This window comes from Leucopleurus acutus, assembly GCF_964270905.1.
Source record: "Leucopleurus acutus genome assembly, chromosome: 1".
Lineage (NCBI taxonomy): Eukaryota > Metazoa > Chordata > Mammalia > Artiodactyla > Delphinidae > Leucopleurus > Leucopleurus acutus.
The window spans coordinates 158,354,585-158,373,458 of record NC_139142.1 but is presented as its reverse complement, the minus strand read 5'-3'; the positions used below and the strand labels follow the sequence as shown (position 1 = coordinate 158,373,458).

General features: G+C 37.8%; 1 protein-coding gene across 1 annotated transcript in view; it reads left to right on the top strand.

Annotated features, from left to right (window-relative positions):
- MCTP2 (multiple C2 and transmembrane domain containing 2) overlaps positions 1-18,874 on the top strand; it is a gene marked incomplete at its 5' end in the record, with an annotated part of 189,755 nt that overhangs the window by 153,268 nt on the left and 17,613 nt on the right. The window contains 4 exon segments of the mRNA XM_082850959.1: positions 2,670-2,711; positions 6,640-6,683; positions 6,685-6,718; positions 15,790-15,899. Coding sequence (XP_082707085.1) covers positions 2,670-2,711; positions 6,640-6,683; positions 6,685-6,718; positions 15,790-15,899 — 230 coding nt within the window.

Below are 18,874 nucleotides of genomic sequence, written 5' to 3'. Positions count from 1 at the left end.
CCATAAGGTTCCTGGGAATGAGATTCTCAATCACTAGAGAAAAGCCTTTGGTGGCTCCTTGAGCCCCTTCAGGGCACACACAACTGGGAGGCTGCCTCAGGCCTCTCCATGTAATTATCCTGTGCAATATTCTCCTCTAGGCTGAAGCCTCAGGGGATGCTCTGAGGCTTGCCAACTCCCAGGGAAATCAGAGAGTGTGTGGGCATGGGCCCCTCTGTTCTTGAGTGCCCAAGTTTTTCTTGCAATTCTCAAACTCGCCGTGGTGTTAAAGGAAGCACAGGCAAGGCCTCTTCTCAAAGACATCGCCCAGCATTTACTTTTCTTAATTTTTCTCCAACTCTCCCTCCCCTACCCCTCTTATCCCAGCCCATAGAATCTTTTTCTGCTCTGGGTTAGAAGGAACTTGTATTTATAGACTTGCTTTATGATATAATCTTGGCATTCCAGATTCAAGAACCAAGTTTTTAAAACAAAAATCAAAGGTCTTGAGACTTGGTAACATCCTTTAGAAAAATCACCTGCACATTAGGTTTTCTAAGACTCAAAAGCTGACCATCTTCACCTATTTTTCCTTATAAATGTTCTGATTATTTTAAAAAATCATCTCTGAAAGAATGGATATTTAAGGAATGTTTCTGGTTTCATTTGGGATGGGGGAAATGAGTGTTATGGCCGGGAGTAAAACCTCAGACAAATTCCAAATTCTGTTCTGTTTGGTTTTTGATTGTGTAGTACAGTAAGCATGTGCATATATCAATAAATGAGGGGCCTGAAGATGCTAGAACCAAGTAACAAATAAATAGCTTTAAAGTACAGGTTTATGTAAGGACTAAGTTTCACAGAGGTACAGATGAGGGAAATTTTTACAGAGAAGCATCTGTTGTAAAAGTGCTGTCAACTAACATTTTTACAGTTTTAATCAGATTTTATTTTCCCAGGTATATATATGTATATGTTTATAGCGTGTGTATATATATGTGTATGTGTACATGTGTATTTGTAGGCAGGTATATATATGTATATGTGTGTGTATGTAAATATGGGTACATAAGTGTACTTGTGTATGTATGCATATAAATGTGTATGTGCGTATATGAAACCTTTTAAATTTACTAAACATTTTCTAATTTATTACCCAATTTAATCTTGGTAACATAACCATGAAGAGTCAAGAACTACTGTTTTCATTTCATGCTTCATAAAGCTAACGTTCAGAGTGGCAAAGTGATTTTGCTCAAAGTCACACAGCAAAACAGTGCTGGAACAATGTCTCCAGCTGAAGACTTTGTCTCAAGATGAAGACTTCTGACTCCTAATTACATTACAGAGTTTTTTCCTCCCATACCATGTTTCATTGTATTCATTTTTATCCATGTGCTTTTATGAAACATGCTTGTTGTCATCATTGAATAGGTTAGTTCTCCAGCATCAGTTAAGTATCCCACAGACTGCTAGGTGGAGCTCCTAGGAATTCTGGGAGGTAATACAGTACCAGCCCTGAAGAAATTGCTCAGTGGTTTATGGAGGATAGCAGAGTACTGTCTGGATACTTCAGAGTTACTCCCTTATACAAGCATTATATTGACCATTCTTTTTTCTATTGGAACAATGGCATCTAATTAGCATGGCTGACCTTTGGAAGGTTAAGCAGAAAGGTAAGTGTTCAAATTGAAAATAGTCCTTGGTTTTCTGACACCCAGCATTCTTTTGAAGCTACCAAATCGTTGGATTGTGTACCAACATGTGTTAGCTTTTAAATGTAGCAGTGATATGATTCAAGTGTACCTGTTAACTAGCCAAGATCTCTAAATGAATCTGAACAAGCCTCTGTGCAGCACAGCTGGTGCTGGGGCCCCTGAACTAAAGGCAGTCCCCCCTTTAGTCCATATCTGAGCCTTGAGTTTCCTTCCGTCACCTGCGCCCCACCAACCCTGAAGCCCAAGGAAAACAAGAATGCCGTATAGAAACCTGTAGCTTATTCTTGAGATTGATTACATTCAGACTAATGCATTTAATACTGTCTAATGTTTCGGTAATGGACCCAGAGGAAAAGTGCAGTCATTCTAACAATGAGCCAAGCACAGACGGAGTGTGGTCTTCTCAGCCTTAACACAGCAGCTGCTTCATTTGTCAGACTCAGAACAAAACTGTTTACAGATAGTACAACTCCGCAATGCATTTTTAAAGCTGGCTGCCTTCGAAAGGCACTCCCCTAATAGCTTTATTTATACTTAACAGTTTTATGTAGATTATACATATTGTTTACAACCTTGGCAAGGCATCCCTTAATTTTAAAAGTGTCCTTTTTTAAAGAAGTTACAGTGTATTTGTGTGTGTGTGTGTGTGTGTGTGTGGTACGCGGGCCTCTCACTGTTGTGGCCTCTCCCGTTGCGGAGCACAGGCTCCGGACGCGCAGGCTCAGCGGCCATGGCTCACGGGCCCAGCCGCTCCGCAGCATGTGGGATCTTCCCGGACCGGGGCACAAACCCATGCCCCCTGCACCGGCAGGCGGACCCCCAACGACTGCGCCACCAGGGAAGCCCTACAGTGTCTTTTAAAAAGACTAGTGTTGCAATGATATAGGAAAACTTTAAGCATGGGTATGCATTTCATTCGTAGTCGGTAATTTCGGTTGACGTTTTATTACAAATTATGGATTTTCCTTACAGGAGAGCACGGACGTAGATGAGGAGAAGTATGAAGATGACAAGGTGGGTGTGCTCGAGAAAGGACACAAAGGGGGAACATGACTGCTTCCAGTGTTCTAGCCGGTTGAGTCAAACTATATATATATATATATATATATATATATATATTTTTACTACTATAGGGTGACCAGTATAGCGATATTCTCATAATGTATAAAGGGTATCCTTTTTAAGATTCTTAAAATGAGGATGAAAAGGGACGAAATATAAGGAATAACTGAAATGTTATAGAAGCATCCCTCTAGGAGGCCTGTCATTTGAGGCAAAGATTAGCCTTCCCCTTGGTGGATGAAAGGTAGATGAAAGGTAGCCCAGGAAGTCAAAAGTAAATCAAGTGCAATCGCTATTCCTTTAGGCTCATGTCTGCACTCTGCAGGGTGGTCACCCGCTTCAGAACCTGTCACTTGCCCAGCTGTTGCTGGCAACGTTTTCAGCTCCACGTCTGTGTACATCTGTCCTTTCTCTCCTCCTGGGAGATTCTCTCAAATCTGCTACTTTTTGTTGTCATTACGCTTTCAGACAAACCTTCTGGAATAAAAAAAAAAAAAAAAAAGTGAAATGCCAAATGAGATGCTACTAGCTTCACGGCCATCCAGTCCCCTAGAACCTATGGGTCTACGGGGCTAAGGTGATAGTGTGTAGAAGGCTGACGGGAGAGGAAAGGGGTGAACGGGGGAAACTTAAGAGTTAAGTATCCAATATAAAATGTCCAGAAAACAGAAACGAATTTAAAAACACTAGCTCCATGACACAGACAGCCTTAAAATTAATTGAGCGAGCCAGATGGTTTTGCCCATTTGAAGGATGCTGGGCGGATTACAAAGTAAATCTTATTTGTTGTGCTAAAATGATCATTAATAGCAAAGTAATAAAGTACATTTTTTTTAAAGGGAATTGACGCTTTTTAGAATGAAGGTCCCAAGATGCAACTTTCTTCTTCTTTTTTTTTTTTTAATTAATTAATTAATTAATTTTTTGGCTGCTTTTGGTCTTCATTGCTGCACGCGGGCTTTCTCTAGTTGCAGCGAGCAGGGGCTACTCTTTGTTGCAGAGCACGGGCTCTAGGCTCGCGGGCTTCAATAGTTGTGGCTCGCGGGCTCTAGAGCACAGGCTCTGTAGTTGTGGTGCACCGGCTTCATTGCTCCATGGCATGTGGGATCTTCCTGGACCAGGGATTGAACCCGTATCCCCTGCACTGGCAGGCGGATTCTTAACCACTACACCACCAGGGAAGGCCTGCAACTTTCTTCTTGATGAATTGACGTGAGTGGCTTCTGAGTGATATAACTCCTTGAACATTAAAATAGTCATAGCTAAGCTAATGTGCATGAGGGGGTGTTTAACCAAAGGAAACACAGGTATTAATGAAATTATTTTAAACCTACATTAGGCATAATTATCAATTTTATTAACCAAAGTTTGGAAGTGAAGAAGATTTCTTTCTCTTGGACCAAGTCTGTGTAAACGAGCCACCCCATGGAAGGAGGATGCCATCCACCCTTGAGAGATAATTGTGACCATGGGGCTTTGTTCCATCTGATAAAGGAGACATCTAACAAGAAGGCAATGGATGAAAAAGTGGTGTCGATGAACTGTCAGGCAACAGATTGAGCCATGAAAGTCTAGACCAGCGTTTTTCACCATCTAACCTTCCATTGTGGTCCTACAAGGGCTGTCTGGGGGCCTGGGGGTGTGGAGGTAGAGCCATTTGGGCTGTGCATCAAGCTTTTCTGGGCAAGGATAACTGAGTTGGAACTACAACATCTACATGCATGAGCCTGGGAGCTCTTGCGTTCATCCAAGCACAGCCCTCCACGCAACAGATGCGGCAGCCCATCCCACACTGAGGACGTTGGCTCTGGGGTTCTTCATGTCTCCTCCAGGGCCGTTCCATTCTTGAGATACTTTGATTGTAGTATGTTTGTAGGGCCTTTAATAGCTCCACATGGCCATGTTTGTTTTGCTTCCTCAATTTCATATTTCTGTGGAAACTTCTAGAGGAATAAGTCTGAAATGAAATGTTGACTTCTGTTTGTGCCTCTTCTGCTGAACACAAGCCTTCTATTGTGAGGGGATTTTGGCAAACTTTGCAGTCTTTTTGCACATCTCTTCACTCTCACTTCTCTAAGAGATGGGTAAACTAGAGCAGTTTTCAACTTTTAAGACTCCGGGAGCATACATCCACCTATATATTATTACACTTCATCATTTCTTCTCCATGTAGAGCAGCCTCCATGCCTGGGATGGGTCCCTCCAGCACACAGGCCCTGGGCCACTGCCCTCCACAGTGTGCTGACTCCAAGGGCTTCCCCACAGCGCCCTTCTGGCTTCTGTTGTGTGTTCGACATGACAGACGGGCTTCTGGGAACTGTAACACACCCAGTGAGAGATGAACTGTTTACAGATTATAAACACACAGCCGTCTCCTTCCAAACCAGAAGAGGAGAGGAACTCCTTTCTACCCAAACAATCCATCTTGAAAGTGACACTCCTTAATTGCCAGCACCCCTTCCCACCAAATACCATCATGGACGACTGCGGAAGATGAAAGCATGCTGGGGCCCCTTGGCACAGCTTCCTTGGGAGATGGACGCATTCCCATATTCTGCCTGTCTCTGATGCACAGGCCAGGACGTGGTCTGGGGTCTGTCATCTTTTTATTGTCTGGAACAGGGATGGTTGTAAAATGACATCACTATAGCCTCTTGCTTCTTCTCATTGTTGAAAGTCCATGGAAAATGACCTGCATTTTTAGAAACCAAATTAGGCTCCACAGTTTCGCCTTCCTTTCTTTTTGTGGACTTTCAGTTACAATGTAGAACTTTCAGGTCACTAGTTTTTTGGCTTTTAGGAAACTAAATGTACAAACTAAACTTTGAGGAGAGGAGATTTTTCCTTCTTATACCTGATGGCTCCACACAAGAAATTGCTTGTTACAAGTAGAGTTTGCTGGGGACCCCAGAACAAACAGATAACGGCTAAGTTCAGCCAACAGCAATCAGCTGACATTTCCTATTTGTATTAGATTCCATATGTGGAATTCTTCTATGTGGACCTTATTTGTACAGATGGCTTACAATGAAAATTGCATTAATTTTCTACACAGTAAAGGTCAGTAATTGAAGCGTGAACCAAGAAACTATTGTGTAAAATGCTGTATCTCATATTTAGGAAAGGTCATGCAGGGCAATAATATCTTGTTTTCATTGCAGAAGGTATAAATACTTGCATTAGAGTTTCTTTTCTTTTTTCCAGCCCAACAATCACTTAGGTAGAATATTTCAGCATTTACTAGTAACATCAGGAAGAAAGAATCATAAGGGCATGTAATAAAAAAAAAAAAAAAAAAAACCTGCCTATTGCTATCATAAAGAGACCGCATTGTGATGCCTGCATTGTGGGTTGGTTTGTTTTTAACTCAGCTGTCAGAAATAGGACTTGAATCATCTGTTCTTTTAAGATTATCAATGAGTTCACAATTGCTTTACAGTGTTTGGGGGGGTGGGGATCATCCTTTCATGTCAGTTATGGGTGAAAAACAGATATGGATGTTTTCCTTTAAGAAAATAAGAAATATCTGATACATTTTTGTTGATTGATGGTGGAACGTGGTGGAACATTTTATAATGAAAGGATGCAAATGAATATTATATCTCTATTCTCTTTTCACAAATTAGGATGATATTATTAAAATTTAAGTACATTTTAAACCATCAATCTTAGTTGTAAAAATGATTTTCATCCTACAAATAGATTAGTTCACTCATCATTACCCAGGCAGAGCCTTCTTAGAGAGAGAAGGATGTGGCGTATATATCAATATTTATTATGTATCAATATTTAGGAGTTCTTGTTGTAAATTAACCTCATAGTCCTTTGGTTGAGTTGTTCAGGGCCAGCATAGCTCATGCCCTGTGTTTTCTTGTTCCAGAAAGAGAAGATGATCTATAGTATCTCAACCAGGGAAGACTCGTTCTTGGAAGAAGTCTTCTTACAATTTAATAGTGAGAGTAGTTTTGTTTATGATTCCTTTGTACCTTCTTAAGAATGTCAGAAACAAAGCAAATTAGTTTGATCAGTGATTTTTTTTTTGTAACTATTGACTAAGCCATGTTACTTTAAGATGGTGTAATATTTTTAAGAAAATGAAAAGTCAGGTAGTATCTTTGAAAGGTTAACAATAGTTGAATACACACACATATTTTCAAGGCCTATACAGTCTATATACAGGGCATGTTGTAGAGGACCTACTTATGGATAATTTTCGGGGGGATAAAGTAAATGGTTGTTCCGATGTAACTCCTTTTAATTTGAATTAATATTATATTCAGTGATGAAGTGATTTAATTGCTAACATTTCAACTGTACCATCTTACTTCCAAGACTTTAATCTTAAAATGGATTCCAGCCAATTCTTAATGATCAGTTTATGCATGTTTTGCATGAAAAGGGATCGGCTTCCCTATTTCCTGCCGTCTTTTCTCTGAACCATTGATTTGCTCACATCCCTTTTAAAAACTCAAACTTCCATTCTTAAAAACGTTTGGCTTCATTACCTTCAGAAATAATCCAGAAATGTTATTGATCTGACATTTGAAGCATTATTCTGCTACCAGGTTCACTAATAGCCCCAGTGCTTATGGATTTTCTTTGTGATTTCTACTGTAAGGATTATACTTGGAAGGTTACTCCCAAATATTGTGAAATATGATGTGCCAGCCTATAAATTAGGTGGATTAGCCATCCTTTTATTAGCTAATATGCACTAACTGGTGCTCTGACGTTATAGACTATACTACATCTGGATATTTATCTTGCCGTGGTCTAAAATTTTTACATTATGCTAATATAGAATACATTGGACATTGTATCTCAATTATCCACAAGTCATTATTTTTCTGAGGATAGTAGCCATTCCTACAAGAGGAATTTCCTATTGAAATCCACTCTGTTTCAGTGTGGTTTGCCTTAAGTCCCAATTATCCAATGAGTTTACAAGGTAATTGATAGATAATTTGCAAAATAATTGATAGAAAGGTGGGAACATCACTTTTTCCTCAAGGGAATATAGTAATTTAAAGTAAGTAATAAATGACACAAAAATAATAATTTAAAATGAGACCATTTTGAGTAAGAATTATTTAAATGATTAGATTTATAAGATTATTCTTATTTGTAGAGTGTTTACAATTTGCAGGCTGTTTTTATAGGCTTTAGCTCATTCAGTACTCAGAGTAAACCACTAAATTTGATATTATTTTCCCCATATGCGAATGAACTAACCCAGGTGAAGAGAAATATAATAATGCATCAGAGATTTCCCAGCCAGGATAGTAGCGAGACTCAAATCCAGCCCTTCTGATCTAAATCCTGTTTATTTTGGACTATGTTACATTGTTATGAAGGAAACATGTCATTAATTTATCGGTCCATTTTTCCGCATTATTATTGACAACATTTATGGAGTGTTTTCTCTGTATCTGTGATTGCTACTTTCATCAAAATTTGTATACTACGTTGGGTATTAGCGATGCAGTGCCTGGGTGAGTCAGGACTGCTAAAGGTGATGTTTGAGCTGAGTCTTAGGTGATAAATATTTTATCTTCTACCCTCCTCATTCCCCCACCTCAAAGAAAGATAAAGGACGCACACAGCTAAATCAGCAACTGCAGCTAATTGTGTGTTTACCTATGGTAGTGACAGTTATAGAAAACCATTAGCCCTGTTTGCCTTGTAATGGCGTGGCATCTGTCAATTGGCTCAGAGAAACTTTTAAGGAAATCAATCTTCCCAGGGTCTAATTCCAAATATTTTTTTTTCCCAAATTGTTCCCAATTTTTCAAAAGTGTTTTTTCAACATCTTCCTCATGATGATGTTTATTCCTTTTACTTTTTCAGCCCTCTCATTTGATCCCTGATGAGAATCCTGTTGCAGGCCAAAGAAACATGTTGGTAAATACCAGTCAGTGTAGAAGGAAGGGCTCTATGTAATGAACAGATAGTTAGAGCAGTTTATAACTACTTAGAAATGATACTGGTTCAAAATCCAGTCTGTTTCACATTCATTTCCCAAAGCTTTGCTACTTTGAGAAGGAAGTATTCTCCTGAAAGACTGCAGACTTTTCCCCCCATTTTAATAGCATACCATAAAGGGGTGTGTGTGTGTGTGTGTGTGTGTGTGTTTGTCCATGCACACAGGACATAGCTCATGGGAAGAAACCTTAAAGACAGTTCCCAGTGCATTAAGCCAGATTCCCAAAGAACAATTTTTAATCTCGTGTATCAGAAATATTACTTTTTATTCTTTGTTATGACAGATGCTGAGAGGTTTTTTTTTTCCCCTGCTAAATGCCACTCAGTCTATTTCTGATGTTTATAATTCTTCAAGTTTTCAAATTGCAGGCTTTTAATATTCAGTGGGATGAAACAGACCAAACAGATTCCCATTTAAAGTCTAAAGTCGTATTTTTGCGTTATCTTTGCCCTGGGTGGTTGGCATTACTGGGACGATCCTGAGATAGAAATTTTGCATCAATCCCTTGTGGGAATCCTGGGCATCCTGTGACAAATACTACTCAGTTTTTAAGCATGTCCCAAGGATCTTTCCTGACGTGGTCAATTTTCAGAACTAGCTCTTTGGTTTTGCTTAGGTAATTAATAGAGAAATGAGAATTTTTTTTCTTGAACCAGAACATGTGGGAAAGATTTAAAGTAGCATACTGATTATATAATGAATTCTTAGCTGTAAATTCATTTTGATGGTGTTAATTCTCTCCCAGAGGCTCGAAGCTAGTTTATTGCACCTACAGTGCTATGCTCTTTGGAGACGTTGGGGAAGCCAACAAAGCCTTGAAGAAGAAAAAATCCACTGCCTGACTGATTCATTTATTTATTTATTTATTGGCTTTGTTCTTAAAGAGCAACCATGTTACAACACAGGCACATTATTTGTTCTTCAGACAACTGTCTCTAAAACTTAGCCACTAAAGACTCAGTGTTGTTTTTCTTTTTTTTTTTTTTGACATTTTATAAACAAAAGGACAATGAAAAAATGATGATCTTACATACATTTTATGTAATAATATGCATTTTTAGGTTACAGATTTGAGTTGGTCATTATTTTTCTTACAATTATTATTGCAATTACATTATTATTCTTACAGTCATTCTCTGTAGTATATAACAAAGCAAAGGAACCTTTTGAAATTTGAATTCTGGATCTGAAAATTTCCATGCTTTCATCTCTTCTGTTATATGTTATTACCTATTTGCTCATAAAGTAGGCCCTAAATCATGCAAATTTTACTTATGCCTTGGTGTTTTTTTCAAGTAATGAGAAGTAAAATCCATTCTTTCTGAAATGTAGGAATCTAAAAATAGGTGTTCAGCCACAATTATCTTGTTCATTGGTTTAATCACACCAGTGGCCATCACTATTTTTATTACACATTTCCCTCTATAAATTAGAAGCCTTATATGTTAAGGAAAAATATAAGCACATGTGATAACAGTTTCCTTTTTCTGAATGAATCACTGTTACTCTTCCTAGGCAATTTGGTAGCAGCCGCAGATGTAATGCTGTGTTTGCTAAACTGTGTTATCACCACATTCCCTGGTTCAATCTGAAATGTGTAAATAAAGCCAGCATGATGCAGATAGAACTGCCAGATGATCTTCCGTACAACGCAGGGCAACATGAGTAGACTTGTCCTGGAAGATCGTTGCTTTTGAAACTTAAATGAACCCCAGGATTCTTTAAACTAGACAAAAGGTTATTTGTTCTTTTGTCTCTTCACATTCTTGAAGGGCAAGGACTTATGTTTATGAAGCACCTGGAGTGTACCAAATGATTTGCATATGATACAATATTTAATTCTCCAGATACTCCAGTCAGGGTCAGGATTATGATCTCCCTTTTCCAGATAGCAGAATTGTGACTCAGAACCCAGTAGGAACTTGACATGATCACAAAGCTCGTAGATGACAAGACCCATGTTGAACTTACTTCCCTCTGACTCCATAGCCTGTGATTAATAAAATATGCAGGCCTGTGGAGTTGGTACATCTTAAGTTTTTTTTCGTTTTTTTCCCCCTAACTTTGCATCTGTTGTAAACCCTGGCTACTCCAGCTCCTAGGTAAGAACGAATGCATTTTGTTATAATGTAAATTATGGTATGTATTTTATGCAAATTATACATAAAGTTTGCTAAAATGTTTAGCAAGAAAAGTTAAAAAATAAGTAAGAATGGAAAGAAATGTTTTCCCCCAAATATTTTCAAAAAGTGTAATTTAACATACATTCTCATGAAAACTGGGCAAATAATACTGGAAATGAACAGTAGATAGAAATATGTAACTGAATGAAATGTCTACAAATCATGTATTGTATAGTGAGTCTAGAGAACAGAGATCCATAGACACTAAAGAAGCAAATGACAAAAAGAACAAGTGTGAGCTGAATGTGTACCTTGTGAAATGTCCACTAGAAAATGTCCACTCTTCCTTTGGACTTAATAGTCCTGGACTGGAATTCTCTGCCACATATATGTGAACATAGACAAATGTGGACATAGACACATCACTTAACCTCTTTGTCCCTTGGTTTCCTATTAATGGAAATGCTAATATCAAAGACATATAACATGTCCATTGGTATACTGGCAGATATAATTAAAGACCCATGAAATCAATAGTACATGTTTTAAAAGATAAAGTTTGCAGTGTAGAGAGTGAAAAGAACATTTGCTACTAGAATGATGAAAAGAGTAGAGGTGTGATGCAAATTGAAAGAACAAGACTGTAGTTGGTGTGGACTGACATCCCTAGGAAAGATTTCACGAAGGCCAGGAGTATAAGTTGGACCTTTAGGTCATTCTGCTGGAGTTGGGAGCCTGGAATCTTACTTCTTACTTCTTACTGTTTGATAATGCTTTTTCAGTGAGTAAATAATAATAATAAAGAGTACATGTTTAATGAATAATCAAGTACTGACAATCCATTTCTCAAGATAATTGTTGACAGACTAACTGATGAATGTCTGTTCACATTTACTGTCTACCACTGGGACCATGATCACATCACTGAAACATGTAAACTTAAGTTACAAACCTGCTGAAGAGCCTTCAGCTGTCAATAGTTACTTTTAGGAGACTATTTCTGGAAACATGATGTTAATTTACACAGCCCGAAAGATGTGTTTAAAAATCTCTCTGTGCAGCATGACTTTTCTTTTAGATCAAATGACTGTTCTTCCACATTTATCTCATCTTCCATTCCAAGGTTTAATTATGCATGTATGAAAAAGGGCAAGGAAGGTATTAATGTGTTGACTTCAATTGCATCAATATATTAAAAACCTTGTGAAGAGTCAAATGATACCAGTCTTATTAGCATGCCGTCAAATGATTCAAACAGAATATCAAATAAGTTAATTCTGAAATTGTTGTACTCATACAATGCCTCAATCAATGAGGCATGATTATTGCTAATTGAAAACTTTTCCAATACGCTGCCATGATGACTTGAAATTATGATTTTTTTTCATCCACTATACGGAACCAAAATAAAGCTTTTGCAAGTTAATTTTACAAACAATGAAATCTCTGACATCAGGAATGCTATTGTAAATTTAGTTTAAACATTTAGCATTGAGGGTTATTTAATTTTGTAGTGATAATGTGAATGCAGATTTTGATGAAGCACAGCATCATGGCTAATAATATATTCATATAAATTGAAGGGATCGTTGAAGCAGAAATGTACAATTGATAGATCATGGTGCCCTGATTATCCATGATCGCATACAGACAAGTGATAATGCACCACCAATTGAATTAGAAGCTGTAGTGTCCACATTTATAGATATTTTATGTATACAGAGTTGGGATAGCAACAGCAGTTTTCATGGCAGAGATATGTTCAGATATAAAAATATACTTTCAGCATGGCAGTGTGCACTTTGTTTTTGCTGCCAGTCCATCCATCAATCTGATTTTAAGAATGTTGTGAAACCTTTGAAGAACTCTCAGTCAACTTAAACATTCCCCAAAGCTATTGAACTCTTGTGAAAAAAAGAAATCTTTTAAATGTTTGTTGCATTTTGGTCGTATCAGTTGGATTTTTTTTTTTTTTTTGCGGTACGCGGGCCTCTCGCTGTTGTGGCCTCTCCCATTGCGGAGCGCAGGCTCCGGACGCGCAGGCTCAGCAGCCATGGCTCACGGTCCCAGCCGCTCCGCAGCATGTGGGATCTTCCCAGACTGGGGCACGAACCCGTGTCGCCTGCATCGGCAGGCGAACTCTCAACCACTGCGCCACCAGGGAAGACCTAATCAAAAATTTTGATGACTGAAAATGCTAAGTAACTTCATCTTTGGAAGCCTTTAGTAAATGGAAGTGAATTTTACGAGAACTGGCATAAAAGATATTGATTTTTTTTTTTCTTTACGAAAGAAAGGGATATTCAGCACAAAGCAAACTGTGAGGTCAAATAGTTGACCTATTTGTGCACGATTCAGTGTTTAAGTTCTGAAGTTACACTTTGGATTATCTCAATTTGTGGGATAAAAAAAACTTTTGATTTTTAATAGGATAAATATAAATTCTACCCAGGAATGGAAGGAAATTGAGAAGCCATTAATTTTTCAGCATAAATTTTGTGGAGAATCATAGAGACAACTTATTTAAAGTTTTATCTTGAAAAAAGATTGACAGAGAAAGTTCATATGAATGGATACAAGATATCATGACTTTGAAATTATTTGGGCAGAAATATATACAGATTTCAATATTTAAAATATAGAATTGAGAATATTCTTCATGTATCACATTTTTGTTGTGAGTTTTCAAGGTACCTCGGTGCCTGGAGAGAGAGTATTTTTGTAATTAAAATTATGGCCTACAGTAGAGTCAATTAAAGGTGTCAATTTAATGACCATTAAGTGCAATTCTGAAGATAAGTAAGAACAATTTTATGAAATATTATAAGTGAAAAGATGACATTAAAAAAGTACATTTTTTGGAAAAGTAATCTTAACATGGGACTATGAACAGATATAACTAGGAAACAAATTATATGAATATGTAGCATGAATAATCATTCTTCATGTATCATTTTAAACTTCAGATAATATAAGCACATCTCTTTTGTTCTAATGCATGTAAAATATATTTTTTTTATTTTGAAACAATATTATGAAAATTTAATGAAATAACTTTATAGATCTACTAATAAACCAAGTTGTCAGCTGATAAATATTTCAAAAATTTATAATTCTGATTACTTTCACTCTTAAAAGTGTACAGATACATTCATAAATTATGTTGGTACCCTAGATACAGTGGAATTCTTTGGCCTAGTCTTTAAATGTTGAATATTCAAACTAAAACATCAAATTCATTAAAAAGTAAAAGAACATTGTGAGAATCATTTATTATTTTCGTGTACTAACTCAGGCTTTTCTTCACAACCAGAACCTCCACATTTGGCTGTTCCATAGGGGAAAAAAAAAAAATCAGTCAACTAAAATAGGAAATTTTTATGAAATTGAGCCACATGGAAATTTGAGTCATTTTCCAAGAAATTGTTTTGACCTAAACTCTACACTGTTGAGAAGAGGAAGCCACGTTTGCCCTTTGGGTCAAATTCCCTGGTGCTTTCAAATCCTCCTTTATAAACATGAATGCTTCTGTGGCAGACAGAGATGGGTTTTCACCATTGTGCCCATTAATAGATGTTGGTGGATTGCTGAAGATGAATTAAGTCGCTCTGACAGTCTATCCAATTTTTGATGCAAATGAAGAATTAGAGTCAGTAAGAGAATAAGGGAATGAAGAAATTTAAAATTAGAGTGAAAAAGTAAAAATGTCTTATGAGTTTGACTTTGCAAGAGGAAGCAATGAGTATGACCTCTCCTTCTGTACAGAATGGTGGCATAAATGGGTACAGAACAGATGGTAAGAAGTTATTCAAACCAGCCCAGCAACCTTACTCAAAAGGGGGTAGCAATGGTATATTCTAATCTCAGCCCCTCTCTTTGCTCTGTTTCTGCCAGTAGCTCCATAAACAAGGGCAGATGCAAGAAGGGAAATTTGTGCTCTGACATTTCAGCCATACTGGTGCTTTTACCAGTCACTGCAATCAGTATGGGGTGGTGTGTTTTCCTTCTTCCATCCATGGGTCCAGTTTGATGGGACAGAGAATACAAGATGAGAATGATTTTTTTTTCTTTTGCTGCAAAGAAGATTATTATAGAAATGGTCTCTTAAATTTAGAAGATATTTGCTCAAAAATTTAGTACAATTCTAACCCAAGTAAAATTTTAGGTAGAAAAGAAATAAGTTTTGTTAGATTTATTTGAGGTTTTAGGTACTATATGTTAGATGTGACAGCTACAGTGACCCAGCTAGGCCTGAGCTAAGAAGACACTAACTAAATCCCAGTTACAGTAGAGTTCATGAGGGAGCTAGGATATGGTATCAGAATATAAGAAATAGCATGAAAATGCCACTCTTCAGGGAATCCTCTTTTCTCCAATATGGGAGTAATTTCTAAATTATTTTTATAAACATTAGCTACCTAACATGGTAAAACACATTTTAGGTTTTCTATAAGCGAAGTAAGGGTAATATTCTTAGAAAGCTGAATTCCATATATTCCAAAATCTGGATATCCAACATGCCTTATTGTTACCTGCTGGAAACCTTTCTGAAGGACTAATGAGAGAAGGGTAAGTAAGCTAACCTTGTGAAGACAGAAGAAATCAGGGTCAGCCAATGGAAAGGATTGCAGAATTCTCTGAGAGAAGCAGCAACTCCACAGGGAAATGAAGTTCTTTTGTCTGCGGGGCTCCCCTTTATCAGCTCATGATATTGAGGTAGCGACATGCTTGCGCACTACAAGTGGTCACATCTCACGAGTAGGCAGGGATCTGGGGGAGTCAATAAATAAGTTGTGAAAAACGTAAATTTATCTTCTGAAGTCACTCTGTTGATAATAACCATGCTATGATAATATGGCATACTAATTTCTATAGCAGACCAATAAAAATGAAGTAACTGAGTTAAATCTTTTATGTTTCTTAGGAATCTGAGAAAAAGGGCTTAATTGAAAGAATCTATATGGTACAGGATATTGTCTCAACTGTTCAGAACATCTTGGAGGAGATAGCTTCTTTTGGAGAAAGAATTAAAAAGTAAGTTCTACATTTGTGTTGTTGTGAAGTGAAACTGCCATCCACTAGGGCAAACGAGGGTGGGGAGTCTTAGGAAGGATAGGATCAGAAAATGCAAAAACAAAGAAAAAACAAAAGCAACAGTCTGGGCCTTTTAACTTTGGTTGTTGTGTTCTTTGGGCTTGTCAATTTCACAGGGTGGCTGTATGGCCCAATTTACACCAGTTGTCCCAGCATAATTATTCATAGTGTCTCTATTCATTCTCAAAAATATTCTGGTTTAAGTGATAAGCTATAGATTAAAAAATAGATTGTCCTATACAGAAATAAAAAAGGAAGCAAATATGCTTTAAAGGAGGCTTTTTCATCTGAATCACAGAATACAGTAAGTGCCTTGAGTGAAATTTTTTTCTCTGTTCTCCAAAGAATGGTACCTAACTAGTAACATTGCAGATGCAAAGATATAAAGTTAATTCATCACATACATGGACAGCTTAGGACAGGGGTCAACAAACTTTCTCCATAAAGGAACCAAGAGTAAATGTTTTCAGCTTTGGACTATATGGTTTGTGTCACAGCTACTCAGCTCCCTTGTTTAAGTGTAAAAGCAGATAGTTAATGTGTAAATGAATGGATGTGATATGTATTCCAATAAACCTTTATTTATAAAAACAGATGTCAGGCTAGATTTGACTCAGCTCCAACCCATAGCTTGCCATCCACCTACATTAGGGCATAAAGGCTAAATTCTCTAATGGAGTCTCAATTGAGAAAAACTCTCTGTGATTCATGTTTTTATTTTTTTATTTATTTTGTTTTATACATTGTGAGCTCTGCGTAACTTGGTCTTCATATGATACCAATGAACAGAGCAGGTTTTTTTCTTTCTTTTGAATTGTAGATGGTTGTTCCCCCTTTAAATCCAGAGTTGTGTCAGCCATGTTGTTCTTTCTAAAGATTAATTAATACTGTTTCTTATTTTATTGGCCATTCTAGTTTCTTTAAGTAAAGAACATAATATTTAGAAATTACATGGATAAAGAAGAGACTAAAATTAGTGCTAAAAGCCAAGTGAAATTTTGTCTATCAAGATGCAGGAAAATCAATAAGTGGTGATTAACATCAGGAAATATAAACAGCTAATATGGAACTTTCTGTGGTTACTGATGCTATTCCTCCATCCCTTATTACATGAAATTGCCCTTGAGTGTCCATTTATTGTTGGCATAGCAAACATGTTTCTTTTGCTTAAAAAAAACAGGTTCAAAGTCATCTTCAAATGTAGTGAGTTTTTACTGAACTTACACATTGTTATTTCCACGAACAATGTCAAGAAAAATTAAAGAGCAGTAGGGGCTTTGGTCATGTACATTGATATTTATCTGCTTTATTTCTCTAGGTTTCATATAAATTGAAACATGATTCCTGAATGTACCCTCAAAATTGCTTAGCAAAAACATAAGTGACAGTAGAAAATAGTGAAATGATGAAGAGAGCATTTATAATTCTTCATTCACACATTCAACTATCAGTGTTTGAGTTTCAGGCACTGGCTTTGTTTAAGAATGAGAAATGTGGGCTTCCCTGGTGGCGCAGTGGTTGAGAGTCCACCTGATGATGCAGGGGACATGGGTTCGTGCCCCAGTCCGGGAAGATCCCACATGCCGTGGAGTGGCTGGGCCCGTGAGCCATGGCCGCTGAGCCTGCGCATCCGGAGCCTGTACTCCGCAACGGGAGAGGCCACAACAGTGAGAGGCCCGCGGTATAGAAACATCAACTAATGTCATGTGCCAGCCAGATACTGTTCTAAGCCCTTTACATAGCAACTTCTTTAAGGAGTTACTTAAAGGAATTGGATTAAATGATTCCAACAACCCTACAGAGTAAGGATTGTTAGTATCCCCATTTTACAGATGAAGAAACTGAAGTACAGAATGATTAAATATGAAGCCCAGATCACATAACGAGTAAGCCATGGATCTTCGGTTTGAACTTCCCCTCCTCACTTTACACTATAATGTCATTATCCTCTGGGGATCTATTCTCTTTCTTTGTTTGTTTTTTAAAATAAATATTACTTTATTTTTAATTCATTTTTTTGTTGTGGTATAGTTGATTACAATAGTATATTAGTTTCAGGTGTGCAAGATAGTAAATTTTTATAGATTATATTCCATTTAAAGTTATTATAAAATATTGGGTATACTCCCTGTGTTGTACAATATATTCCTGTAGCTTATTTATTTTATACAGAGTAGCTTGTACCTTTTAAACCCCCACCCCCATCTTGCCACTCCCCACTTCCCTCTCTCTAGGAATCTATTTTCCAACGAGGGAGAAGAACACTAATAAGACAATTAGAATAGCATTGATACTAGGTAGAGGTTAGGTAGGATGCGGGGGGAGGTCCTACATCCCAGGAAGGTTGTAGGAGAGAGAGAGAAACAAAGGAAAGTTCTGAAGAAGCAACAACTTATCAGCATCTCTGAGAATGAGAAGAGCTAGCTGGGCACAGAGTTGATGAATGGGGGCTTCAGTAGGTGGGCACCTTTGTGCAGAGGCTCAAAGCCCAAGACTGTGCTAGATACAGGGAGATGGAGGGGTGTCAGTAGGTCTGCGCCACTGGGGATGGACGTGGCAGAGCCTGGAGATGCGGCTGGTCATGCAGGGCCTTGAGTGGATGGAAATGCAAATGAAAAAAATTGAGTGAGGGAGGTACTAGCAGCAAAGAAGATAAGAGGATGTGGAGTGGGAGCAAGACTGAGGCAAGAAGGCCATGTCCTTTGGTAAAAGTATCTCCATGTTTGAATGTCTGTTAATAGACAAATGTAGCTGTTGTGCAGTTGATAATGGTCAAGGAACTGTGTCTGATGAGAAGAGGTCAGAGCGATTTAAACAGGCCCCCAGCTCTACAGTGCTTTTGACGGCGGCTGTGCCCAACACAGCTGTGGTGGCCACGTCTGAGACGTATTTTCAGCCATGAACAGAGCACTATT